The sequence below is a fragment of the Mustela lutreola genome, chromosome 2, assembly GCF_030435805.1.
Source record: "Mustela lutreola isolate mMusLut2 chromosome 2, mMusLut2.pri, whole genome shotgun sequence".
NCBI lineage: Eukaryota > Metazoa > Chordata > Mammalia > Carnivora > Mustelidae > Mustela > Mustela lutreola.
The window spans coordinates 14,987,897-15,015,108 of record NC_081291.1 but is presented as its reverse complement, the minus strand read 5'-3'; the positions used below and the strand labels follow the sequence as shown (position 1 = coordinate 15,015,108).

General features: G+C 56.7%; 1 protein-coding gene across 4 annotated transcripts; it reads right to left on the bottom strand.

Moving 5' to 3' along the window:
• Window positions 1-304: 304 nt before the first annotated feature.
• On the bottom strand, window positions 305-27,212 carry SLC25A42 (solute carrier family 25 member 42). Of its 4 annotated transcripts, XM_059160605.1 has the most exons (9): window positions 27,124-27,212; window positions 19,980-20,076; window positions 11,541-11,655; window positions 7,890-7,995; window positions 6,070-6,095; window positions 5,041-5,207; window positions 4,554-4,670; window positions 3,792-3,943; window positions 305-2,606 (listed from the first exon to the last, which is right to left on the bottom strand). In XM_059160605.1, exons 2-9 carry the CDS (start codon window positions 20,039-20,041, stop codon window positions 2,299-2,301), a joined length of 1,053 nt encoding a protein of 350 aa, XP_059016588.1. In that variant the 5' UTR covers window positions 20,042-20,076; window positions 27,124-27,212; the 3' UTR covers window positions 305-2,298. The 4 variants fall into 4 exon arrangements, with proteins under 4 accessions (XP_059016588.1, XP_059016589.1, XP_059016587.1 ...); XM_059160606.1 differs by lacking the exon at window positions 19,980-20,076 and having other exon boundaries at window positions 27,124-27,210; XM_059160604.1 differs by lacking the exon at window positions 19,980-20,076 and having other exon boundaries at window positions 11,541-11,681; window positions 27,124-27,207.

The window sequence follows — 27,212 nt, the reverse complement described above, 5'->3', positions numbered from 1 at the left end:
ATTAAAAAAATCTGTCAAAATAACCTCAACTCTAACCATTTTTGGTTCACAGGGAGTGGAGGTCGGTGGATAAAGTCGCAGAAAAGAGGGGCACCTGGGTGGCTCGGTGGGTTGAGCCTCTGCCTTCGGCTCAGGTCATGGTCTCGGGGTCCTGGGATCGAGCCCCACATGGGGCTCTCTGCTCAGCAGAGCCTGCTTCCTCCTCTCTCTCTGCCTGCCTCTCTGCCTACTTGTGATCTCTGTCTGTCAAATACATAAATAAAAAATCTTAAAAAAAAAAAAGTCGCAGAAAAGAAGGACATAGTCAGGAAAAAAAATCATTTTAATTTTTATTAAATATACTCTCTTGGCACAAATCTTTAAAATATATAAACATTATATATAAACAAAGTGTCTTCATGGCATCAAAATGTAACTCCAGATCAGGATGGACACCGGTGAGAGGGGTGAGGCCGAGGAGGGCACTGGCCCAGCTGTGTGCAGGGCTGGGGGTGGGGGGGATGCTGCTGAGGCTGTCAGCTGAGAGCCACCTCGGGGAGGCACACTGGGGCCAGCAGGACCTGGGGGCCCTTCCCTCTGCAGCCCAGCCTGCGGCTCAGAGAAGGGTGCCGCCTAACCATTCCTTTGGTCTCACCTGCCTGGGGTGGTCCCCAGCCCCTGCTGCTTTCTCTCACCCCAGCAGGCCCTTGGGTCCCCACCCCATCTCCCTGAGAGGGGCCCCTGCCTCTCCTGCCTCTCCTGGGCATGGGGCAAGGCTGGCAGAGGAGGTGGGAAGCCCCCCAACAGAACAGCCATGGCCCCGGGGACGAGACTCAGGCCGGCCGGGGGACACATGCGAGGAAGGACAGAGAGAGGGGTCTTCACCCCCGCAGGTCCAAGGCAAGAACAGAAATGGGACAGAACACAAGGGAAAAATGAAAGTCATGACTGGAACTGTGCGTGGGGCAAGCACGCCCTCTCAGACCCTTTTGCACAGGGTGGCTGCCCATGGATCCGGTCACCCTCTGGTCACTCTCTGCTGGAACCAGATCAGGCCGGTTAGGGTTTACTGTGACTAGACCCAGGGGCAGCCTGATTGAAAAGCAAAGCCAAAAGAAATCAAGAAACTCCACAGGTCATTCAGAAATGGGTGTTTCTGCATCTGTGATACCCGGCAGACCCCAGGGAACATCTCCGAGACCACTCCCTGGGGATTCCCTGGGGTACACCGGCTGCCCACCCCCAGGCCACACAATGTCTCAGGCGCTCTCACTTTGGGAGGATCAAGGCTGCGGGTCACCTCCATGCACTCTGTTTATGCAAATCAGACTACCCTGTGTGCCTTAAACTGCCCCGAGTCCTGGCCAAGTGCCTGCTAAGGGGGGGAGGGGAGCCAGGGACACGTCAGATGCCACAGGCCTCCAGGAGCCACTGTGCCTAGGGGCTGAGGGTTAGGGCCTGAGGCCTGGCCTCTGGTGGTGAGGCCTGTGGGACAGTGGTGGGAGCTTCCTGGCCCAGAGGAGGTGACTTGGGTCCCAGCAGATGCCTCCAGGTTAGGACTCAGGCCCAAAGCCATGGCGATTCCACAAACCCTGCTGGCTGGAGGCGGCACAACCCTCCTGGGAACATTACAAACCGGGTGGGTGGGCAAGAGAGGAGATGACCCACTCCTGGGGCCTTATTTGGGCCACGGAGTCCAGGACCCAAATAATGCTATCAGGAGGCTCTGGTGACAGAGGAGTCATGTCATCTGGGAAGTAATGGCAAAGGCAAGACAGGTGGGCGGGGAAGTGGGTTTGGGGGTTGGGGGGCAGAGTTGGGGGGCAAGATACTATTTTTCTAGCCCCAGCTGAAAACGAGGCCAGCCCCACCTCACCAGGGCTGGGAGGCTGGGGCCTCTCTGTCCATCCTGGGGCTCCCTCCTCTCTGTAAGAACAGGGGCAGGCGAAGTCTGGCTCCAGGCCCAATGGGCATTGGGTCACTAGAAGCAGGACCGTGTCCCAGGTCACAGAGCACCAGGAGGTGGCGCTGGTCACTCCCAGCTTGGGGCATTTAGGGCAGCCCCTCCAGAACGCAGGGCCTCCCACCTGGGGAGGAGGGCTGGGGAGAGCCCGAGAGGCCCCGCCCACCAGTCCCAACATTGCACTTCAAGGACCACTGCCTTTGGGACCCCCACAAGGCCCCCCAGCTTGTTCTACAAGGTGCTCCGACGTCCCGGTTCCCAGGGTGGAATCGAGCGCACCCTCGCCCCACAGGCTCAGAAACAAGGGGTCGGTGGTCCACCGCACATGGAAGCCCGGCTCCCTGGCGCGCGGGTCCCTAGCTCTGCAGGTGCCGAAGCAGGATCTGCATGAGGTCGAAGGTGGTGAAGCTGATGCCCACGGCGATGGGGCCCTTGAGCCAGTTCATGCTCAGGCCCTTGTAGAGGCCGCGCACAGCGCCCTCCTCCCGCACGATAGCCTGCAGCGTGCCCACGATGGAGGCGTGTGGGTGCCCGGTGACCCCAGCCGTCTGCATGCGCCGCCGCACCACGTCCAGTGGGTATGAGGCCGACTGCCCGATGAGGCCGGCGCAGGCCCCGAATATCATGCGCTCAAAGGGGTAGGGCTGCGGGCGGCCGCTGTACTCTGCGGGTGGGCACAGAGGGGCGGCGTCATTGTGTGGGGGCCGGACCCCCGAGCTGGCGCTCACACGAGCTCAGAGCTCACAGTCCGACCCCCTGCTCCCCAGGACCTTCCCGCCCTGGGCCTCCTCACCTTCTAGCCATTCCTTTTGAGAAGAAAACTTTTTAAGAAAGGCAGAAATGCACAAATAATCACTTAGCCAAGTCCTACGGCGCACAGCGAGCTCACATCTGATCCCTCTTGTTCCGGCTGACAGCCCTCTCCATGCCCCCAGCCTGCTCCATGGGCACTGTCTGCAGGGGTACAGGGGCAGGCAGGGCGAGCAGCTGCCAGGACAGGACACATGGGCAGGATGGAGTGGGGGGCAGCAACCAAACAACAGAGTTCTTTAAAAACATGGGCTTATAAATTTAATAGGAGCAAGCCCCGTGAGACAGCGTTCCTCACCACGCACAGTGGCCGAGGGTGAGGGACTCCACCAGCACCCGAGGGTGGTGAGTGAGCAGGGATGGGGCTGGGCAGAGTGGGGGAGTGGAGTAGATGCCAAAACCTGGGGCTCACACAGAACACACAGGGAGGCACTCCGGGGTGATCACCTGTGATCACTGTCGGGCTGATCCCCGACAACCTGGGAACAGGGGAGGCCGGCTTACAAAGCCGATGGGACAGAGCCTCGGGTACTGCAGGATGGACTCAGAGGTGGCCTGGGGCCCTGCAGAGGGAGCAGAGCTGGGAGTGGGAACATTTGCTTTCTTTAACAAAAACCATCTTGGAACACTGTTAACACCTGGTTGCCTGGGGTAGCCGGTCCGGGTAGCGGTCTACTGTTCTCTGTACGCTTCTGCGCTTTCTGAATTCCTCAAAATTACCACCACCCAAGAGCCCTCTTCCCCTTCTGGCTAGGTTGTATCCGGACGCTTTGGCCACAAGTGACTGCCACTGCTCTTGGTGACACTCAGGATGTCACCAAGCTGGTCTTAAAACTCGGCAAGGAAGGCTGGGAGTCCAGCTGCCTCCGTGGTGGCCTGGTGTCCGTGCCGTTCTGATCTGGACCTTGGCCGGGAGCTTGTCCCTCCCAGGGCAGGGACCTCAGTGGCCCGCCTCTTAAGTCTTCGTGGCCCCGGGGAAGCATGGCCCTGGGGAGGCGCAACCTGTGTGGCCTGTGCGGCCTCCCCACCAGCCCCTTACCTCGGTGCAGGCTCTTGAGCGTCTCATAGGTGAAGAAGCTGAGCCCCGCGTAGGGAATGACCCCCAGCACGGTGGGCGTGAAGCCATGGTAGAGGGTCTTCAGACCCTCTTCGCGGGAGATGCGGATAAAGACGTGAAAGATGTTGCTGTACCTGCAGGACAGAGGCACGGGGCGGGTGGCTCGCGGGCACAGAGAGGGGCCGCTGGCCTACGCTAATGCACAGCGGCCCCCGCCCCCCCCCCCCGGAATGGGGGCTGGGTGTAGGTGCTTGCTTTCTTTAAGGAACACAACCGCACTGCGAAATCTTGGTCACTGGAGGGGGAAATGGGTGCCTTGGGCCATATCCCACCTTCACAGGCCAGATCACTGCAGGGAGCGGCCTTTGTCTTTTAACTGTGGCCATGTGTAACCTACCTGTGCTAATTCAAAACGAAGAGTTGGAGGGGAGCGGGGGCATCCGGGTGGTGCAGTTGGTTAAAGGTCTGACTCTCGGTTTCGGTTCTGGTCATGATCTCGGGGCCATGGGATCAAGCCCCATGTCAGGCCCCACACTCAAGTGTGGAGTCTGCTTGGGATTTGTGCTCTCCCTCTCCCTCTGCCCCTACCCCTTCCCTACTCTCTCTCTAAAAATGGATGGATAGATCTTTTAAAGAAGTGCAGACTTTGGACGTGATGTAAGCAGAAGCTGAGCCCGGGGCGAGGGGAACAATTAGTGCCTTTTTAGCGCGGCTGCAGGCGGCCCGCCCGGCCTCGGGACTCACATTTCCTTTGGGGTCACGGCCATCCTGGCTCTGACCAGGTCCAGGGGGTAGGTCAGTGAAGCAGCTGTCGTTCCGGCCAGCGCACCCGCAAGGAGGCGGGGCCATGGGGGCAGGGCTCTGAAAGAGGGGGAGGCGAGAAAGTGAGACCCCCTCAAGACTCGGGGTGCCCACAGGTCTCAGCCAGTGGGGAGAACCAAGTGAAGGGCAGGGGCTGGCTTCCTCATGGCTGAGTAGTGGGGTCCCTGGGGTGGATGTCATTTTGAGGTTCCCATGGCTGCTGTCCCTTCCCGATGGCTTGTGCGGATAAATGAAGAGTTCCTTCCCTGCAGACACTGCGGGGCAAGCTGGGATCATGGGACCTCTGGGGACTTGGGTTCTCAGGGAAGGACTTCTGCCATGGCGAGCATGTGGAGGACAGGAGGGCAGGGTGACCGGACAGAGCTAAGAGGGTGGGGGGGGGTGGGGACAGGTGGGGGCAGGCACTCACTCCCCGCGGAAGCCATAGTAGCGGCCCAGGACCCGCTTGTACTCCTCATGGGCGCTGAACTGGATGGCGGCGTAGGGCACCACGCGCACCATGGTGGCCGAGTTCCCGCGCCACAGGCTGAAGAAGCCCTCGTTGAGGTAGGTGAAGTACAGCAGCCGGAAGGCCTCCTGGCGGGAAGGGAAAGGTCAGCATTCCCCCGTGAGCACCCTCTTTTGTCCGGCATGCTGACTTATCCCCAGGCAGGGGGACTGAGCTGCCACCTCACTCCTGGGAAAAGTGAGGGTCTCTGCAGATGCTGTGACAGGGGCCCACGTTAGCGAAACCCTGCCCGCCGCCTTATCTCCCTCACATTCTCCCCCACATCCCCCGCACGGGGACCCCTCTCTCCCTACTGCCCTGACCTTACGAGGAGTAAAGTGAGCCAGGGCAAGCCAGGTTTGCAGACGGCAGCCCCACAGAGAAGGTGTGTGGTCCGTCGGTCTAGTAGTCTAGCTTTTAAAGATATGCTTTCTCTTTCCCCAAGAAGGTAATGCCCCCTCTGTTTAAAAATGAATCAAATGGGGGGGGCGCCTGGGTGGCTCAGTCGCTTAAACATTTGCCTCTGGCTTGGGTCATGATCTCGGGGTCCTGGGACCAAGCCCCACCTCGGGCTCCCTGCTTCTCCCTGTCCCTCCCGCTGTCCCTGCTCTTGCATTTGTACTTGCTCTCTCGCTAATAAATAAATAAAATTAAAAAAAAAAAAAAAGAATAAAATGTGAACTCCAAGTCCCCTCCCCACCGCCCCAAGGATGGTGGGGGGGTCTCCTGTTAGTTGCCAGAATGGGCTACACCCGGGCAGAGCTTGGGGTACCAGGACAGGTGGCCCCCTGGTAGCTCGGGGAACTGGCTTGTGGAGGAACCAGATGGAAAAAACACTCTGTAAAGCCTCTCCCTCCACCCCCGGGCCCTGTGCCTCCATCACCTCCTGCCAGCCTAGTAGGGAACATGGTAGTGGCCCCAGAGCCAGGAGTTGGTGACCTAGTGGCTCACCTTGGCAGAAAATCTCTTTGAAGACACTGGAAAAAAACCAAAAACATAACAGAGGCCATTAGCTGTGAAGGGCAGAGCTGGGTCTGCGGGACCCCCAATGCACAGGGAGCGAGAACCACCCGTGTGGATGCTTCCCCGCCAGGGGCCGAGGGGCGGGGCATGCCCAAGCAGGGTCACCCTCCTCCAGGGAACCGCCTCACCTGCTGCGCCCCATACCACCACCCCCTGCCCAGCCCACCTCCCCACTCCCCAAGTCCGGCATGCTGACTTATCCCTAGGCAGGGGGACTGAGCTGCCACCTCACTCCTGGGAAAAGTGAGGGTCTCTGTGGATGCCTGTGCCTCTTGGGGTTGACACTCAGCACCCTGCACCTGGGTGGACCCCAAGTCAACCAAACCCCTTCAGGAAAGGCCTCGCTGCCAGCTGTGCAGAGTGACGGAGGGCCTTGGGCCTCTCAGAACAAGGCCCCGCTGTGCTCTCTGCCCAGAGCTGGCCCTTTCTTCTCCGGGGGCAGGCATGGCGCCCCTGACCAGCCTCTCCCACCCTTGATCGCTTGCACCTTGCTCCCCGACGCCACCTGGTGCCCTGCTGGCAGGGGTCTGAGCCGCTGCGGCCATAAGGGTTTGTGTCCTGCAGCCTCCCTCTCCTCATTCCCAGAGCATCTGCCGAGTGTCTCTGCCATGCTCCCAGGACACCCTCGCACACCCATCTGTGCAGACGTGTGCGCACGCCGATGCGGCCGGTTTTAACCCTGCAGGGCACAATGCTGTGCCTTCGCTCCAGGTAACAACGCTGCCGACGCAAGGGGAGCTGGGCGCCCAGCCGAAGGCCCTTTCCCATGCCAGCTTGTGCCTTCGGGAGGCTGATATGAATGTCCTGTTTTGTGGATAAGGAAACCGAGGCATGGGGAGGCTAAGGGACCAGCTCGCACAAGTGGGGATGGCCTGGCTTGAATCTGCAGTCCCTTCCTCCCCAACGGCGGAGGGGCAGGGGTCCCAGCTTATGCCTGCCCTCCTATAGGCACCGGTCACTGTCTGTGGGACAGAAAGGCCTCATCCTCAGGGGATCCTATGGCTGCTTAACCCAAGGAGAGAGGCTGATGGTCATCTGAACTGGGCCTCCCCAAAAGATATGTCTGTGCCCTTGAGCCCAGTACAACTGAAGGCTTGGAAACGGGGTCTTGGCCGATATAATTTTATTAAGATGAGGTCATAGTGGAGTGGAGTGAGCCCTAAATCCAATGACAAGTATCCTTCTAAGAGGAGAGGACACCGCCATGGGGGGAAGCAGAGACTGGGGTGCTGCGACAAGCCAGGGATGCCTGGAGCCTGGGGCGCTGGACGAGGCCAGGAGGGCTCCTCCCCTGGAGTCCACAATAGGAACCAACCCGCTGGCACCCCGATTTCAGACTTCTGGCCTCTGGAATGGAAGCTGCTTGGTTTGTGGTGCTTTGTGATGGCGGCCCTGGGATGCTAACGGGGCTTCTAAGTGGATTTTAAAGAGGCATTTTTAGGGACGCCTGGGTGGCTCAGTGGGTTAAAGCCTCTGCCTTCGGCTCAGGTCGTGATCCCAGGGTCCTGGGATCGAGTCCCGCATCGGGCTCTCTGCTTGGCAGGGAGCCTGCTTCCTCCTCTCTCTGCCTGCCTCTCTGCCTCCTTGTGATTTCTGTCTATCAAATAAATAAATAAATCTTTAAAAAAAAAAAAAAATAAAGAGGCATTTTTAAAGCCCATTTGTAAGTGCAGTTTGGGGGCTGCGGAGGAGGGGCGCTGCTGGGAAGCCTCTCTGGCACACAGGACAGACGCACAGGAGGCATTTACCTTGGAAGATGATTTTGGTTCGGTCCAGGGGAGCTACAGCCGTTTTGGCAAGAGCACCCGCCAGGGCCCCAGACAGGAGGGAGCTGAGAACTTGCCTGTGATCACTCTGCAAGAAAACACACACACAGCCTGTCACGAGGAAGGGACGGACAGGGGTCGGCTCTGCGAGGGACCTCCTGGAGCAGAAGCATCTTCCTTCTGTCCCCAGTCAAGGGCTATAAAAGGCACAGCTGTTCAGGCTTCACAGTCCTGCTGGGCCCAGGGTACCGTAGGGCAGAGGGAAGGCGTCGTGAGTCCAACAGCCACAGAACCTGGGTGGGACATAGTGAAAAGCTTCCAGAGGACAGGGACCATTAGCATGAGAGGTGACCCACTGGTGGGGCTGTCCCATGAGTTTCCAACTTTTCGGGACAGCCTACAGTAAGACTGGCCCCAAACAGAAGGGTCACTCCACCCTAAGTGGAGACACAGGCTGTGCCTACTGCCTGTGCGTGCTGGACAAGGGCCCCTATGGTCCGGGGATGAGGTCGGGGTTGGGCAACCAGACCCCGTGTCCGTGTGACCCCTTTCCACAAAGTTCCATCAGGTCCGCAGTGGTCAGGCAAGGCAAGGGTGATGGTGATGGTGGCCAGCCTGCATTATTAGGCCAGCCTCAGAGCCAGCACCTTCCCGAGTCTTCTCGAAGTTCCCCGTGAGGAGTCGCACAAGAAGTCCCCTCATCAGCTTGGAGTCTCCGTCCCCCCAGCTGACTTGGCCACAGAGCTCTTGCCAAGCAATCATGAGGAGCACTGGGGACCAGAGGGGCTCGCATCTTCCGTGGTTCTGCAGTGAGGAAGGACGGTGCGGGGCAGGCCAGTCAGTGATCCCAGGACTCCCTGGAGTCTGACAGGAAGCAGGTGCCCCGAGGGGCCATGAGACACATTTGTGTTTGGGGGGTAGGGATGTGTACAACACTCCACTGTCCGTGGGGCTGCTAGTCCACAGGGAGAGCCAGACATGAACTGAAGCTTTAGACAAACGTGTAGGGCACCTGGGTGGCTCAGGCAGTTAGGTGCTCGACTCTTGATTGTGGTTCAGGTCATGATCTCGGGGTCCTGAGATCAAGCCCCGCATCGAGCTCTGGGCTCTGTACAGAGTCTGTTTGTCCCTCTCCCTCTCACAAATAAATAAATAAATAAAATTAAATAAAAATGTGTGGAGTCACCAATCTAGGATGACCATAATGAGGGGGCTTAGGGTCCCAGGAGAAAATGGGGGGTGGGGGTAGGGGGCTGAGGTGCAGCTAACCGGGATGTGTGTGTGAGACTGTATTAGAGGGGGAGGAATGGAACACCCAGGGGCTTTGCTGAGAAGAAGCTCCCAGGGGACCACAAGAAAGGCAGGGTGGCTGACACAGGGAAAGGGAGGGGGCACAGGGAGGAGGAGATGAAAGGCAGGTGGGGGCAAGACTCCACGGTGCCTGTGGGCTCAGCAAGCAGGCTGGGGTTTACCCAAAGAGAAATGGAGATGCACGGAAGGTAGGCAGACCCTTTTAACTGTTAACCAGAGAGGAGGCAACGCCTGCAGAAGCTCAGGGTGAAAAGATGGGGGGCAAGACCAGGGCACAGATAAGGGGCATGTGGGGAGTACAACCGGCAGCCTGGGTCTGGGTGGGCATGGTGGGGTCCAGGGCGACTCCCCAGGTTTGCTTGGCTCAGTGGGTGGATCAGGGTAAAGGGCTGGGCTCCAAGTCTGTCTACACACCTGGCCTGAACCTGGGCTCTGTTCTGATTGTCCACAGTGACCAATGCCTCTCTGATCCCCTTTCCTCACCTCTGACACACCAACGTGCTGTCTGGGGCCAGGTTTGGGTGCTCCCTGGGGCCATGACACCCTGCGACCCGGCCCTGTCCCTGGAGGGCTTCAGCTCCTTTCTCTTAATGTTCCCGGGATCTCCCCTCCCTGAAGAAGCAACTTCCCATGGCACTGTTTTCCCTTCTAAGTTTCTGAGGTGGAGCTTCACCGTGGGGTTCCATCTCCTCCTTGCTGATAGAAGCCTGTCACTGGGGGACCCCTGCCTTTTCTGGATCACACAGCAAGGTTCTGGAGGTCTGGCTATCTACACCCACTTTGTGAACCGTGGATGTCAGGCACCAGAAGGTTCGGTGGTATTCCTTGCACCAGCTCCGAGACCCAGCCGGCCCCCAATCTCCTCTAGGAGTCAAGGTGAGCACCGTTCTCGTCGTGAGCCGCCATGAACTGAGGGCCTATCCATGGTTGGTCCGTGTGCCCTGCTGCTACTAGAGGCAGAGCCAAGGTGCCCATTCCATGGCCTTCACCAGGCAGGTGCCTGGGCCACCTGTGGCGCTCACAGTCACGTGCCTGGCATGTGCATCCTTAAACCCTCACTCAGGGTCTGGTGCTCTGGGGATGCGCTGCGAGCCCAACCCGTGCTCAGCAGAGGGGGCCACTGCCGCATTTGGCCAACGCTCCCGGTGACTCTTAAGTGACCAGGGCCAGTTGATTCTTTGAAGAGCTCAGCCCAGGCATCATGGAATGGCCAGGCTTCATACCCGCCCGCCGGAGAGAACCCTCAAGTGAAGAATGAGCCAGACAGCGCAGCAGAGAGAAAGCAGGCAAGCCCCAGATAGGAGCCATGTGGGCTGTGAATGCCCCACGGCTCCTTCCTAAGACATGGGACTTGACAGAGTAGGCTCCCTCCATCAGGCTGGCCACAAGAATCAGACTGACCACAGCCGTGCTGGCCAGTGCAGAGTAAAACCAGCTCCAGCAAGCGGTCCCAGTGCATGATAGATGCTGGGCCTATGGCTGGGCACATCCGCTTGGTGGGATTCAGCCGGCCCGCCAGGGGCTGGGGACTTTGCTACACCAGTAACAGATGTGCCTGCTCTGGGTTTTGGCCTTGGTCCCCCACACCATGCCCAGCAACGACAACACCAGCCCCACACACTGACCCTACAAAGCAGTCCTCCTGCCCACTTGGTGCTTCCCAGAACAATCTAGAATCTGGGGAAAGCTGGGGGTGGGGTGGGCAGAGGATGACCCCGCTGCGGCCTTGGATCCCACGGACTTTGAGAATGGCCCGTGGGTGCCAGAGCCGGGTTTCTGTGTGGGGCTGGGTCAGCCTGTGCTCGGGTGCAGCCGCCAGAGCCCCTATTGGCCTCTTCGGTGAACAAGGACAGGGTTGCTCCCACTTCTTTCAAAGGGAATATCCCTTCTCTTCAAGTGAAGGGTGGACTCAGAGATGAACCTCAGAGAGGAGACTTGGAGCTGGGAGCACACCCTGCGTGCGAGCGTCTGCCCCCGCAGCGGGCCCTCCCCGTGACTCATTCTCTCATGCTCCTGGTCGCAAATCCCAGCAGGGAGAGGAGTTCAAGGACACCTTCTGGCATCCTAGCCAAAATCTGGGCGAGGTTCTGGCGTCATACCAAGTGGCTGGGCAGACTGGATCCACATCACAAACGGGACTTGAAATGGAACAGAAGGTGGCCAACCAGCGCCCCACTCCGCCCACGGCCTCCCAACAACACAGCTCGGCTCAGAGTGCGTGTGTGTGCGTGTGTGTGTGGGGGGGGTGCGATTTGCCGCGGCGTGCAGGAACACAGAAGAGGGACCTCAGGAAGATGCCCATCCGGGAGGCAGGGTACTTGCCTTGGAACTGACGGGTGAGGGCAGGATGGCCTCGGCATCCTCACGCACGCGCGCCGTACTCTCCTTCACACCATTACCCATTCCAGGCCAGCTCTGGGCGGCAGGAGACTTGGTCCTGGGACAGAAGCGGCAGGGTGAGACCTGGTGAGAGGAAGGCCAACCCGACCTGCCTCAGGCTTGTGACTCATCCCTGAGTCACCTGAAGCCAGAACTGCCCCAGCACGGCGCTAGTCCCAGCCTGGCTTCCGTCCCCTGTGGGGGAAGGATGTGGGCACCTGCAATCCTGCCACCCAACCCTGGTCCCTGGAGCCGATCGCCTAATCATTGACAAGCGCCTTCCTCGTCAGCTCTCTGATCTGATCATCACAAGCCTCTGAGCTTTTTTTTTTTTTTTTTTAACCTAGTACCTCCCTGGCAGATGGGCTCAGAGAAATGAAGCCACCCTGGCAAGGTCACACAGCAGGAGGAAGAGGTGGTCCCACCTGCCTAGACCTGAGCACCCACTGGGCTTTCGTCAGCTTGGACCTGAGTATCTCTCCACAGAAACACTTAGGAAATTACTTTTTCCTACTGTAAGTTTGCCTCTTTCTGGCCAAGCTTATAGTAAAGGGTCCTCATACTTGAGGATTCATCCCTGGAAACCTCCATTTAACCTCGAGGAGGAAGTACCTGCAAAGCTCAGCAAACAGGGAGAGGAAGAGACTGAAAAATGGATGAAGGACGGATGTCACCAAGATGCCAACCTTGCACTGGTGTTCCTGAGGTCTCTGTTTCTGTGCTTCAAGATTATCCAATAAATCAAGGTGCTTTCTTGTAAAATGCTGCAAATGACGCAGACATCTCAACAGTGGGCTGTGAAGGCCTCTCCTGCCTTCCAGGTCCTCCCAGGGACCCTACATCAAAGCTGGAGTTGGGGGGTGGTGCGCGGAGAAGGTCCTAGAAAGCACAAATAGGATTCCCCTCCACTTGTCCTCTGCTGCTGATTCCTACCTAAAATGGGCCCTGGCTCCAGGAGGAATGGCTGCTTGGAAGACGGGCAGGAATGAGCCCGGAGCGCCCGGAGCTGCCAAGGAGGAACCAAACCCATGCGGGTGTGACAACGGGAGAGGGAGGGGAAGGAAAGAGCAGCCGGTGACCGAAGCTGGAACACCCTGAGCAACAAGCACTAGACTATAGCCCGAGGGATAAAATAGATAACCCCAAGCCCACAGTTAGAAGTCAATGATTAGGGGCACCTGGCTGGCTCAGTGGTGGAGTGTGGGACTCCTGAGCTCAGGGTTGTGGGTTCGAGCCCCACGCTGGGTGTGGAGATTACTTAAAAATAAAATCTTAAAAAAGAAAGAAAGAAAGAAAAGGATGATTGAATACATAAATACATAGGAAGGGACAATCTCCCAGGCAGAAGAATCCCAAATAATTTGTGTAGCTGCTCTGCTCTGGAGGAAGGGTGTGTGTGTGACTTCCCACCCCTTGGGTGTGGGCTGCACGTGGTGACTTCCTCCCAAGGAGTGCAGCACCCACAGGGCGAAGAGAGTAACTTTACAGCAGAGACATCTCGGCCAGGTTATCAAGGTCAATAGCCACCAAGAGTCAGGCTGACAGCATGTGCCATGGATACGGTGTGACAAAGAGGACACTTCACCTGTGTGGTCCTCATTGAACCCATCACCCAGGTGAGCCAGGAAAAAAACACGAAACAAATCCCAGCTGGAGAGCATCCTACAAAACACCTGACCAGCTCTCCTCAAAGCGATCAAGGTCAGGGCGCCTGGGTGGCTCAGTGGGTTAAGCCTCTGCCTTCGGCTCAGGTCATGATCTCAGGGTTCTGGGATCGAGCCCCGCATCGGGCTCTCTGCCTGCCTCTCTGCCTACTTGTGATCCCTATCTGTCAAATTAATAAATAAAATCTTAAAAAAAAAAAAAAAAGCGATCAAGGTCATTGAAAACAAGAACGTTTGAGAAACTGTCTCAGCCCAGAAGAGCCCAAGGAGACATGACAACTAGATGTCAGGTGGAAAACCGAGGCAATCTGAATAAACCGAAGATTTTAGTTAATAGTCACCTGTCAGTATCTGCTCATTAGTTGTGACAGATGTGCCAAAGGAGAGTAAGATGTCATTAGTAGGGAGAGTTAGGTGTGTGGGGAATCGGGGAGCTGGTACTTTTGCCAATTTTTATATAAACCCCAAACTGTTCACGACACACAGGGAGACACTAGGCCCTAGGGAACGTCTCAAGCCAGCTGCTGGCGTCCTCGCTTGTGGGGGGCATGGAGACCGCATCACCCCGACCCGTGGTGTGGACAGCTGTGGACCGAGGCTATGGACCCCCCCAGGGGACGATGCCCACATCTGGGCATGCGATGGACAGTGCAGCCTTTCTCAGCGCTGTGTCGGGGACGTGGGCACATTACTGTGGACACATTTTGTGAAAGTGCTTTCCTGAGAAAGGATCCAGCCCTTTGGTCTCGGCCTCAAGTGGCCCTGCTCTGTGGCCTCACCCTCCCTCCAACTCCCGCTCCAAGCCACCCAGGCAGCAACAGCCGGTTAGAATCCAGCAGGGCGGGGGCGGGAGGTGGGGGTGGCTCCTCACTGGGCAGGCCAAGCAGGCTCAGAGGGACCTTCCTTCCCTCAGGTGCCTGGCTCTGGGACCTGCTGCGGAAACTCAATGCCGACCACTCATGAAGGGGCCTTGGTGTGGTGGCTGTGGACAGAAACAGCGTCCCCACACAGTCGTGCTGACCTACGAGACTGTGTCACCGCAGGTGACAGCGCGCCGGAAGCAAGTCATGGGAGCTCTCCCAGAGACATCTCCACCTGCGACTCGTGACTGGATTCCAAAGGGATTGGGTAAAAGGTCTCTGCAGATGTAATTAAGGAAGGGATCTTGAAGGGAGATCATCCCGGATCATCCCCTCACCTTCGTGATCTGGTAAGACAGAGGGGAGACACAGATGGGAAGGCCATGCGACTGGGGGCAGAGACTGGAGTGATGTGGCCACAAGCCGGGCAACCCCGGGAGGCTCCAGAACTGGGAGAGACAAGATCCTGCCCTGGGGCCTTCTGAGACTGTGCGGGGGGGGCCCCTCCACCCCCCCCACTCTGACACGCACCTATTTTGAACTTTGAACCTCAGAATGGTGAGACGAAATTGTGTTGTCTCATGCCTCTAGTCTGTGGCGACTTGCTACGGCCGCCACAGGACACTAAGACTGAGGGCCCTTTTTAGGGAAGCAGGGAGTGTACCGGCCCCCCACCCCACCCCAGTAGAGCGGGCAGTCTGAGACTGCCAACTGCTCCCTAGGGTTCAGCGCCTCCTGGCAGCTCTCCAAGGCTCACAGGGTAGAAAGGAGATCCTTGCCCTGGGGAAGCGAGGGGGGAAAGATCTCAGAGTTTGTCCCCTTGGACCAAAGGCTAATTTCTCTAAGAAGTAGAGTTCTTTGCTCTTTCAAGTCAGTAAAACACAAAAAAACCAACCCAAGACCAAAAAAAAAAAAGGCAAAGAAACTGCCAGGTCACCAGGAAACAACTTTAAAATCTTTAAAATATGATAAAAACAAAAAACAAAGAAAACCAGAAAGGCGCCCGACTCCACGTGAAGGCAGTTTGCAAGTACAGAGCCAGGAACGCCACGGGCAGGAGATGGGGGCGGGCACGGAGGGAGGCCGGAGGGACACCTCTCTGCGGAGGGGGCGGGGGTCTGGAATGTGTGCTCCCCAATACATGAGCATGAGGACTCGGGGCCACTAAGGTGAATAGGTAAGTGCCAGTGAAGGCCTGGAAGGGAAGCTACACGGGGAGGTGGGGGGGTGGGGGGGTGGGGGAGAGGGAATGTGTGACTCACATCCCCACAGGAGAAGGCCACCCAGCCTGTCACTCATGAACAGACCCCATCTTGACGAAGTGATCAAGGTCAACACCACCTGTGACAGGGCCAACAGGGCTGACAGACAGCTCGCCTCCCCCATGTGGTGCCCCAGGAAGGATGCCCCATGGCGTCGGTGGGATTCCTCCCAAAGGATCATGAGGAAGCAGCAAACAGACCACACAGAGGAGACACTGGGTGACACCTGAACGAGCAGTTCTCAGCCCAAGTCCAAAGTCTGTGGACAATGAGGGAAGCACTGAGGAGCTGTCATGGGTTGGGCAGAGGAAGCAGATAGTGTGATGGGGGGGGGGGGGGTCTGGACCGGAAGGAGCCCTTTAGGGGAAGCACTGGGGAGGCCTGCGGCCAGACTGGAAGGGGAGCTCCCACGTGGCATTGCTGCCTATTTTCTGCCACCTGACTGTGCCCGGTACGGTGCTAACCAACACTGGGGGTGGCTAGGTGGAGCATCTACTGGAACTCTTAGCATTTCTGCTACTTTTCTGTCACCCTAAAATAAAGACTAAAGAAAAAAATGCCCTATGAAAACCATGAGCTTCTGGATGTGCCAGAGGTTTCAGAGAAACACACTTCAGATGCGTGTGGCTGTGGAGGGGCTGGGGGGCTGATCTGGCTCCTTCTTGTCCACTTGGGGCCTCCAAGCCAGGGGCTTAGTGTGTTGGGTTGGGGAAGGGCGCTGGCAGCCACGGGAGCCCCGTGCAAGGGACTGGGGCTCCCAGTTTGTGGGAAGACCAGCAGGGAGAGCCTGACCTTGGTCTCTCTTGGGAGTGGGGTGCTGGAGGTCACAGCTGCAGGCCCTCAGGCTGAGGCCTTCACCCAGGGCCCACCTGTGGCTCTGCACGTGGGCTGAGAACAGGGTGAAGGCAGACGCTACACACGATGACATGACGGCAGTTTTAGGAACTCCCTCTGCTCCCGTGCTCTTTAATCTGACCGGCCTTCGCCACCGATAGGGGTGCTGCTTTACCGATGGGGAAACTAAGGCAGCACGAGTTCCCCTGCTGGAGACAACTATGGTGGTAACCGCTGCCACCATCAATTAGGGGTGTCGTGGTCACTGGTTTCTTTCTCCACCTTGCTGATGAGACACAGAAAAACTTGGGTCAGACCAAGGGCATAAGGAAATCCAACCCTGACACCAGATTCCAAAGTCATATGGCATATATCCAAAGTCAAATGGCCATATCCTTCTCCTTGGAGCCCTTACCCTTGGACAGCCCCAGGACCTGATGATTCTTCTAGAGAACCATGTGCCCCTTAAGACTTTGCTTAACCTGAAGGAACAGCAGGGGAGGGAAAGCGGGGTGAAGGTCCGGCCTCCCTCAAGCATCCCCTGAGGACAACTTGTACCCAGCCCTCGGACAACCTGTTCACAGAAGTGTCGTGCACCTAAAGGGACAGCATGGGTTCCTGGGCTGCAAGCCAAGGGGCCCAAGGCTCTGTGCCTGGGGCGGGAGCCTGGAAGAGGCAGACAAGGGCTGGCGAGGCCACCCGCAGGGACAGACAAGGAGGGGCACTGGGTGAGCAGTCCCTGCTGTGGGCTGGCACCTGGCAGAAGGAAGGAATGGGAAGAGGTCCTTGAGGGACCAAGGCCTGAGAACTTCCAGTCTTGAACTTGGAAGGTAGCCCTGGTCTGCCGGCTCCCACAAGCCTAGAAGAAGCCGCAGAAATCATGTCTGGGGTTGATACCCTGGGCCTTGCATGATTCGAAAAACCTAATATCCTGGACACAACCTAAGCACATGAGGCACACAGCAGACTGGACATTTGAAACACATTCTGAAACACGGACATCTGAAAACACGGACTGAAGGTCTGAGTGGGAGGAACCCCGGCTGCCCGACCTTCCGGACGTGGGGCCTCATGTGAAGCAGTGCCCAGGGATTCTGAGGCTCTGGTTCCCTGGCAGTGGAGGACAATAAGGGGCAGTGGACAGTGGCCCATGGCGGAATCTGATAAAACAGAAGAAGAAGAAGCAGGGGCCTCTTGAGACCCTGCAGTGCCACGGCCTGAAGAGCCAAGAAGGGCGACCAAAGAGGGAGCCTGGCTCGAGGTGCTGGTCGTGAAGGCGGCCCGGGCTGTCCGGGTCGGTGAGACTGTTACAACTCCTGTTCCAACACGACTGTCCACACAACTCTGGGCTTTGTTCCGTCTGGCCATTTAGTCCCCCAGCTGCCCTCTTCTGCCCCAGAATCCCACGCCCTCATGCCCCAAGCCCATCTGTCTGAGGTGTTTTCTCACCATGAGCCTGCGGTTGTGTGGTCTTGGGAGGACCTCGCCGGTGAGGTGACATTATACCTGAGAGTACAGACTTAATCCCGGTGAGGCCGACTTGGACCTCTTGGTCAAGGTGGGGTCTGCGGCCATCTGTCCGCCTGCTGAGTGACCCTGTTCTAGACTCTTCTCTTTGGAACCAGTGCCCCATGGGGAGTGGGGGGGCAGTTAAGCTCCCCTCCTGGAGTGGGAGAATCGACATCCGTGACTAGGAATTCTTACACCAAGACTGTGCTCTCTTCTTCCCAACTGACCGACTTCCTCAGTCCTTTACTCAGATCACAATGACCTTGCGGACAGCTACTTAGGCTCTGTTACTGATCTGCTGTTCCAACGCTGGCCCCAGGCCGAGATCCCTTCTGCCCACTGGACGTGGAGGGGCAGGTTTGGGGTGGGGGGCAGGAGGGCAGTGGGAGGACTGACACTGTGCAGATAACAAGTGGTAGTCCAGAGGATCCCAGCAGCGGCAGGAGCTGGACCAGGATGCTAGAGGACAGGTGTGAATGTGCCCGAGCCTGATTCAGCAGATACAGAGGTGAGGCTGGGTGGTGCAGGGACCAGGGCAAGCTCCTGCCTGAGGCCCAGCTCTGCTGCTCATCTCCCTGGTCCTTGCTGCTCCCATGTCATCCCTCTACCCCACTCGCTCACCGTGCTCCCCCGGCTTTGGGACACCTCCCCCCTGCCCCAGCCTTCCACAGGGTACTCTGGGTTACTCAGAGGCCGGGAAGGGGGCACTGAAGGGAATTCACTCCTCTGCTCCCAGTAAGACGAGCCCGGCAAGTTGGAATGGTGCTGCTGGGCAGGCCAGGCCTTGGCCAGGCTGGGAGCCTGTGATGGGGGCTGACGCTTTTAGAATCCTCCTGTCCTGATACTCAGGGGGATGGTCCTAGAAAGGGGAGACCTGAAGACCGGCGTGCTCTGGTCCAATATGGACACCCCTCTGGGGTTGAATCCGATGATCCATGTGCCTGCAGAGTGTATACCCTGGGGAGGTGGCACCACAGTGGGCAGGGGAGATGGCATGGGGAGTGCGGGCAGATGGCCCACAGGGATGCTGCTGAGTGGGACTCTGCGGCAGGAGAGATGCAGGGCAGGGTCTGTCCTGGGGTCTGGGAAGGCCTCCTGAGGAACGTGCAGGGTGGGAGTGGTGGAATGAGCTCCCCGGGGTGGCTCAGGGAGAAAAGGGGACTCCCCAAGGCCGGAGGCAGCTCAGGCTGGTGCACGTGGGCTATCAAAGGCTCTGCTTGTGGGAGAACACCAAACACCCACGCCCCACAACACCCCTGCTGGTGCTTCCACCTCCAGACTGCAGCCAAGCTGACCACCACACGCCTCCCCCAGCACCTCTCACAGTGCTGGCGACCCTGAGACTGCATCTGGGGACTCGGATCGCTAGTACAGCCTGTCTCACGGGGATGTCGAGCACCTTCTGTGAACACAGTCACACGCCTCCGGTGCCACACGACAGAAAAGGATGAGCTGCTGTCACACACAACGACAGGGACAAACCTCGGACATAACAGTGGAGAGCGAGAAGCCAGCGCGAAAGACTGAGCACTGACCGAGTCTAAGTACAATCCAAACACAGTCACACAACGTGGTCTGTGCGAACAGTGGCATGTCACTGAGCTGCAAAGAGGAAGGACCTTCTGACACGAGCCACACTGCGGATGAACCAGGGGTCAAGTGCAATGGGGCCACCTCCACCCCACATGCCACGGGCAGAGAGCAGTCACAGACCAGCCCCAGTGAACAAAAATTCATTTTTTCACATCGTATTTCTGTTCAAGCAATCTTACCACCCATCAAAAAGCACAGCAAAGCAGGACGGGGGTGGGGGGTACAATTCCACAAGCGAGGTCTAGGAATGGTCTAGGAAATGGGAACCAGGGCTCTGGGATCTTAAGCAGCCCAGTCTGTAAGCACCCCCATCCCCACAGCAGCTCCGCGTGTGCCTCCATCCTGGTACATGCGCACGCACGCACACGTGTGCCTGGCTCCCTCAGCTCCCTGGCCAGGGCCACCATTCCTGTTGGTGAGTGCGTGGCGCGCCACTCCAGGCGACAAAGAAAATGTTTGCGCAAACGCCTTTGAGCGGGTATGTGGGGTGGGGGGGCAGCTTCACAGTTGATGGAGTTTACAAGCCATCACGGAATGGATCCTGTAATCTTTCAGTAAACGGAAGCCAATTAACATCCTCTCTGGCTGTTGATAAAGGCTGTTTTCTTTTCCAGTTAACGGGCATTAACTTCTGCCGTTAAGAGAGCAGTAGCATCTTACATAATGGCTGTTCCCTGGTGACCCAGCCCCGACCAGCTGTTGCCCGTCTCTCCCTGCTGCATTCGCTTCTACTTGGGTCTTCCAGACAAACTGGCCTCTGCAAGACACAGAACATCTCACTGTCAATCACTGTCCTGGGTCCTTTCAACACAGGGCTGCTGACACCTGTTACCAACTGCACTTGAATGACCTACAACAAACCAAGGTACTCAACACCACTCACGCTCCTCTCACCTGTGGAAAGCCCTCATCCCCACAGAAGTCTTGGGTTTTCGCAGGGGGAGCCTAGCACAGTGCTTGTTATCTACTCAATTATTTGCTGGTTGAAGTCACTAATTTTTTGGACATACCAAGTTTTGCTTTGGCTGTACTCTCCCCACCCTGGGCCTGGCAAACTCCTCCACAGCCTGCAAAGCCCTTCCTAAATGTCCTGGCCTCGCCTCCCAGAACTTAGTTGCTCTGCCCCATCCTGAGCACTCTGTGGTCCCCTGTGGCATGAGACGGGCTGCTTTCCACTGGCTTCCCCAGCTGGGGCGGGGCGGGGGGAGGCGTGTCTGTGGGAGGCAATGCCCGGGGCTGTGTTCAGGGTCCTTGCTTAGCAAGCAGTCAGAGGCACATACCTGCTAACAGGGGCTTCTGCTATCTGTCATCCGGCCCCTCCGGCGCCCCTCACAGGGCAGCAGAAATGCACCTCTTCTACCCTGTCCACGTCCTTCCCCAAGTAGGACCATATAGGTTCCCAGCCACACCACGCTGGTGTGGTGGGAAGATGGGGTCCGGCGTGTGACCTTGGGCATGTTACTAAACCTCCCCAGGGGGCGCCTGGGTGGCTCAGTCAGTTAAGCGTCTGCCTTCGGCTCAGGTCATGATCCCAGGGTCCCGGGATCCAGCCCCACATCAGGCTCCCTGCTCAGTGGGGAGTCTGCTTCCCTCTCTCCCTCAGCCTGCCTCTCTACCTACTTGTGTTCTTTCTCCCTCTGTCAAATAAATAAATAAATAAATAAGCAAGCAAGCCAGCCAGCCTCCCCAGGCCTCCATTTCCATCTGTTACTCTATTGGGGTAACACTGGTCGGCTGGGTCACAGGTGTGGGTAAGTATCATTCCGCCTTATACTAAGGAGTCAGACATAGCTGGGATGGAGCCCATTGCACACCACCCGGTCCTACTGAGTGGGCCTCCCCAGTTCCTAGATCTCACCATTCAGCCTGCATCCCCCATGCCAGGGCCTCTGAAAGAGCTAAGCCTCAGTTCCTGGCGTCCAGCATCGCCCCACCCCTACTTTCTCCAGGTTCATTTCCCCAAAGCATTAAATAGAAGCTGGCTGGTGGGGCCCTGCTGCCCGCCACATGACAATGGTTTAGGAAGCACGTGTTCCAGCCAAGCGCTCTGCCAATGCCAGCGCCCCTGTCCCACACAACGGGCGGCGCCATCTCCCACACTGACATTCAGAGCTAGCTGACACTTGGCTTTGACCCGTGAGCTCCAAGCCAAAGGGGCTGCTCACAGTCCCCAAATCTATCCCTTCTTCAAGGCCTGGCTCCCACATGCCCCCTTGCCAGCCCAAGGCTAGACCAGCCTAAGGCCTGACCAGTAATGGGTCCTGTCTGCCTGTCCAGTCTGCTGGAAGCCAGGCCCGCCAGCCTCGTCCCTCCCCTCCTTCAGCTAGAGGATCTTCCTCCAGCTCTGGGCTGCTACTCCAGGGAGTTCTAAGAACACCTGTTCCAGAATCCCCAGGACACTTGTACGGGATTCCTGAGCTCCTCCTCAGGCTTAATTTGGGGTCTGCTTAGTGAGGCCTGGGAACCTGCCCTTACGGTAGGGACACATACTATAGACTGGATGGGACTTGGGTCAGCATGGCTAATTAACACTGAATGCAAACATGTATGTTCTCTTTTTCCACTCATCCCATGGCAAAGGCACATGACCTAGAGACGGAATAACGGTGATGACTTCTGTCGGGAGCACTTCATGGGCACATTTCATCAAGGCAGGCTTGCAAATGGTCACAAGGTGTTGTCACCTCCTGCCCCAGTCCCGGTCCCCTGTGCTGGGGAGGCACGGGCTGGGCTGCTAAGGGCTCTGAGCTCAGGTATGGTGACCGTGCCTTGTTGGCAGTGGCCTCGAGGTGAGTCCCCTCCTGTGCCTGTTATGGGCTCCATGGACCAGGTCCCTCAATCTCCTCTCACACTCCTTGCCTTGTGTTCCCAAATACCCAGGCTCTCTTGTTCCCTTTGCTTGCAATGCTTTGCTATCTAGCTAACTCCTTGCTGGCTTTCAGATCTCTGAGAACCTTCTGCTCCCTGAGTTAGCATCCCAATCCTCTGCTAGAACTCATCAATTACAGAGCTCCAGTCATTTGGTGAGAACGGATCCACATCTCCGTCCCCTTCCCTTCTGAGCCCCAGTGTTTCTGCCTCCTCTGCATCTGTCCCTGTCTCACAGGTATTTACAGACTGTAGAACAATGGTATGGTCAGGCTTCAAGTTCGTTCCATTCCTGGAGCCCAGGCTCTGGGCACCATGGTGGCGTTTTGGCCGTCTTAAAGACGCCCATGTCTAACAGCAGCATAAAGCATGAGTGCCACCGGTGACTTGCCTAAGGGACAGGGGTCTGGATTTGGGCTAACCTGCGTCCATCTTGGCTCCTGTTATGTTCTCCCCTTGGTGACTCTTCTACAGACTGGAATATCTAGGACCAAGCTCACAGTCCAGTAAGCACAAGCTGAGGGCGGGCAAAGAGCAAAACATACATGCAACATGTTCGCTTGTCTCCGTCCTTGCTAGCTCTGGGCAGATGCCTCCACCTTCCAGTAAGAAGGCAGGTTGAGTGAGGGGCTGCTCACTTCAACCGCCCAGCCCTGTTTTGCCTAAAACAGCAGAGGCAGCCATACACACACTTCTCTGAATAACATCCTGGCAGAAATTCTGGCTTTACAGCTGGAGGGGTTAAATGGTGCACCCCCCCCCCCAAGTTCATGGACATCCAGAATCTCAGAAAGTCACCATATTTGGAAATAGGGTCTCTGCAGGTGAAATGAGTTAAGGATATTGAGATGAGATCATACTGAATTTATGGCGGGCCCTAAATCCCAAGATGGGTTTCCTTGTAAGAAGAAAAACACAAAGGGAAGAGCGATGTGTGAAGATGGGGGCAGAGACTGGGTTGACGTGGCTGTAAGCCAAAGCCCCGAGGACTGCCAACAGCCACCAAGCCAGGAGAGGGGCCTGGTGACATTCTCCCTCCTGTCCATTGGGAGGAAGCGACCCTGCAGTCTTAGTCTGCTGGGGCCGGTGACAGAAGACCATAGCCTGGGTGGCTTCCAGACAATATGTCTCACAGTTCTGGAGGCTGGGAAGTCCATGATCAAAGTGCCCGCAGACTACGTGTCTGGTTGAGAGCCCTCTCCCTGGTCCACAGATGGCTTCTTGCTGTGCCTCACCAAGCAGAAAGGGCAAGGGCCCGCTTGTAAGGCCTCCCATCCCATTCAGTAGGGCTCCACCCTCATGACCTAATCACCTCCTCAAGGCCCCACCTCCTAAAGCCACCACGTTCGGATTAGCTTTCAACACAGGAATTTCACGGAGACCACCATCCATCTCTAGCACCCGGCAACACCTTGATTTTAGCCTTCTAACCTCCATAACTATGGCGGAATGACTTCTTCTTGTCTGAAGCCACCCAGTTTGTGGTATTCTGTTACAACAGCCCCAGGACGCTGACACGACAGGAGTCTAAGGCCAATGCTCCTGGCACCAGCGGGTGCCCTGCCCATGGCCCTGAGGTCATTCCTCCCCTCCCTGGATCTCTCAGGTCGCCCTGTTGACACAGCTCCGACAGAAAACCTGGCTTCTGCTGACCTTTGTTGAGACCCTAGAATCCAAGCACTCAGCTGCAGCAAAAGGTACTCAGGGAAGAAAACAAACGTTGACAAGCATATTTTAAAAATAGCGCAGTGACCGGGGAGGGGCCGCCGGGGGCCACGTTCTATCTCTTCAGCTGAGTGTCACCTTTGTTATCCTGTACACTCTTTTCACACGCACATTACGGACTTGCTATTAAGAAATATTTCGCACTCCAAATAGAAAATATAACGCATTTTTAAAAAGAGCTGGTTGGCAAAACCCAATCAAGCTAATAGTTCTGATCATCTCAGCATTCCTCTAGTATCTAACTGCCAAAACCGAAAAACAAAAGCAGGACGGGTGGGAAAAGGCCTGGCCTCAGTCTGATGATGCCCTCCACCTGGCACCAATGGCGGGAAACAGCTGACAACTTCCCCCAAAAGATTTAACATCTGACTTATCTCAATCTCATCTGACAGTCAAGTTCTCCTGCTGGATCCAAAGGGAAAAACAAAAACTTAGTAACAGCCAAAATCTTAAATCTCCCCTCCCAGGACTGTGGCCAATGACCAGGTCTGTCTCTTGCAAGTAACGGACCCACCCCCCTCACCCAACCCGGCCCCTCGTCAAACCCAAGGTTTCCTCCAGAGCTCTACAGAGGAGGGACTCAAATATTCCTTGGATTGAACTTTAGTCCAACTGGGGAAGAGGAATAGAGATATAATGTTTAATCACCACTGCACGGGCCAGAACACCCAAGAGATGGACAGAAAGCCCAGAAGTGGCGTTCAAAAGGATCTCTCGGGCTGTGCTTTATCTATCAGATTAGAGAAACCAGGACACTTGATTGTTAACTGTTCTGGCGGCTGGGAGAGGAAACAAGCAAGCCAGTTTTACAGCGGAGAGAAAACTGAGGGAGGAACATTACCATTTCAATAGACATGCCCTTTGGCCTGGCCTCTCCTAGGAAGCTCCCTGAAGACCAAGGGGTTTCGGAAGCATCAGGGCTGGAACCCACACATGATCGTCGCGTATCTGCTCATGACTGTGTCCATCTATTCATTTCAGCGCAGCTTGTAGGAGAAAGTATGAGTGACAACTTCAACAGTCGTTGATAAGCGACTGGCTATAAAACTGGCACACCCATTTGGTAAGAATCTCAGGTAAATCTATCAGGGGTTTAAAAGAGGTGGGGGATATACAAGCCATAGATTATCTCTGGTAGGAAACAGGGCAAGTTGACCATGGATGCTTCCAGAAGGGTACAGGGTGCAGACAAACCCGCCTGGTTTTCACTGTATGTCCTTCTGTATTTTTTTAACCATATAAATCAAATACTTTGTCCAAGTTTATATATTTGCGTATGTATATATGTAACATATGTACATCTGTAGTATATAAAACGTATGTATATGCACATATATATATGTATACATCTACATATACACACACACACATGCACATACATAAACACAAACATCTTAAATGACACTCTTGGAATGTGGACAGAAAACCCCCTTGGCTTCGGTTTCTGAAGGTGAAGGTGACATGACCCTCTGGCATATTTTGGCACCATCTTTGCCAGGAGAGACAGAGGGGGTGAGGCACTATACAGACTTCACAGGAAACCACACCACGTTATGACTTTTCCACAACAAAGCTACTGTCTCCTTCTATCCTGCACACTTGCAAATCATACTCCAGGGAACTTACACAGTTCCAGAAAGATCATTACTCCCAGCACCTCATCAGTTTTACAGTTTGGTTCAGAGTGGTTATAGTATTAGCTCTCCTCACTGAGCCACCCAGGCGCCCCAGTATTAGCTCTCCTCAATCTGAAGAGTGTTTCCCTACTCTCTAGGTTTATCGACTTTAAGAGCCCAAGGAGTTCTTGAGGGTCTTTGGACTGCAAGAGCTGGGGTCAAAGGCCGGAAGCCTGTAACTCCCTCCCAGGCGACCCAGCCGCTGGAGGCAGCCACGGTGCTGAAGTCCTGCCCCTGCAGTATCCCCGCCCCCACCCAGCCCGGGACACTGAGACACGTGCTACAGCAACGATCAGGGGCCGCCCCTTCCAGCTCAGTCTTTCCGGACTCAAAGTCATGACTCCTGAGGAACAGCTGCAGAGAAGGTGGGGGTCCCCTCCCCTACCGACCCCTCAGAGAAAAGCACAACAGATGGGCAAAAATGGGGAAGGTCTACATAGAAGGGTCAGCAAAGCTCAGGGAGGGATGGGCTCTGCCTCCCCAATTCAAGTCTCTTTATGTTTGTTGCTGATAAAATGGAGATAATTCTCGGTTTGCATGGCCAAAGGGATTATTGTAAGCCTGGAAATCACTTTACAGACTGTCAAAAAAGAAAAGATAACATCTGGGTGGGCTCTTCTTTTGGGTGGGGGAGGGTGATATCCTGAGATTGCTAGGCTTGGGTGAATGTTGGGGGACCTGGATGTATGCGGGACGGGGGGGGGGGGGTGGTGGGTTGCGGTTCAAGGATTACAGAGAGGGGCACAAATACAGGTGCACATTTAAGAAAGTACAGGTGGGCACACAGCCTGGGCTGTGTGATGGAGAAGGCCTGGAAACGCACAGAGCAGGTGGAGGGATGGGGGAGATTACCTGAAGGCCCTGACCCAAGTGGCTGAAGGAAGGAAAGAAGCAAGAGAGGGGCACAGACCTGGACATGAGCAAAAGCAGTGAGGGGATATGAACCGGTCCAGGTGTGAGTGGGGGCCACGAGTTGGGCACCACAGGCTCAGGCGTAAGTGGAGGGGGTGCAGGCCCAGTGGCAGAGGTGGGGGTGCATGGATCTGGGTGTGGAGGTCTCATCAGAGGAAGGATTTTAGGTGATCTGAGGGGTATCCATAAGGACGGGGGCGGTGGCAGGTGTGTGAGGGAGAATATCGGTGGGGACACGGACTCAGGTGCGTATAGGTGTGAAGATCCAACTGTGCCAAGCGCCTGGAGACACGGCCCCAGAGGCGTGGGGGACGTCAGCGAGGTGGACAGTCTCAGGTGTATTGGGGGGGGGGGGTGTCAACAAGGAGGGACATGGTGTCAGGTGTGCGCGGACTGTGAGGGTTCAGATCCGGCTAGAAAGGCCCCCAAAGAGCACCAGACGCGGGGTGTGTGTGGGGCAGGGGGCTTTAACCTCTCCCTACCCCTGCGACGCTGCTGTCACGCCCTGTTTCGCCCTCCTCCGCCCCCGGACCAACGACAAGACAGTGCCTCGCCCTGGCTCGGCCCGAGGGGCGCGGGTCCCCGGACGCCTGCGTCACCCCGCGCCCTCTGCTCCCCCTCACCGGCTGGGACGAGTCGCCTTCACCACCACCGCCGCCGCCGCCGCCACCGCCGCCACCGCCGCCTCCGGCCACCTCGGCTCCGCCTCGCG

Bases quoted from the DNA above. Each gene is read 5' to 3' on its own strand.
- SLC25A42 (XM_059160605.1), bottom strand. From the start codon at position 20,041: ATGCAGCAGGGAGAGACGGGCAACAGCTGGTCGGGGCTGGGTCACCAG. The intron at 6,096-7,889 runs GTAAATGCCTCC...GTTTTTTTCCAG, and splicing joins AACCAAAATCATCTTCCAAG to TGTCTTCAAAGAGATTTTCT. The intron at 4,671-5,040 runs GTGAGTGCCTGC...CCCCTCTTTCAG, and splicing joins TACTATGGCTTCCGCGGGGA to AGCCCTGCCCCCATGGCCCC.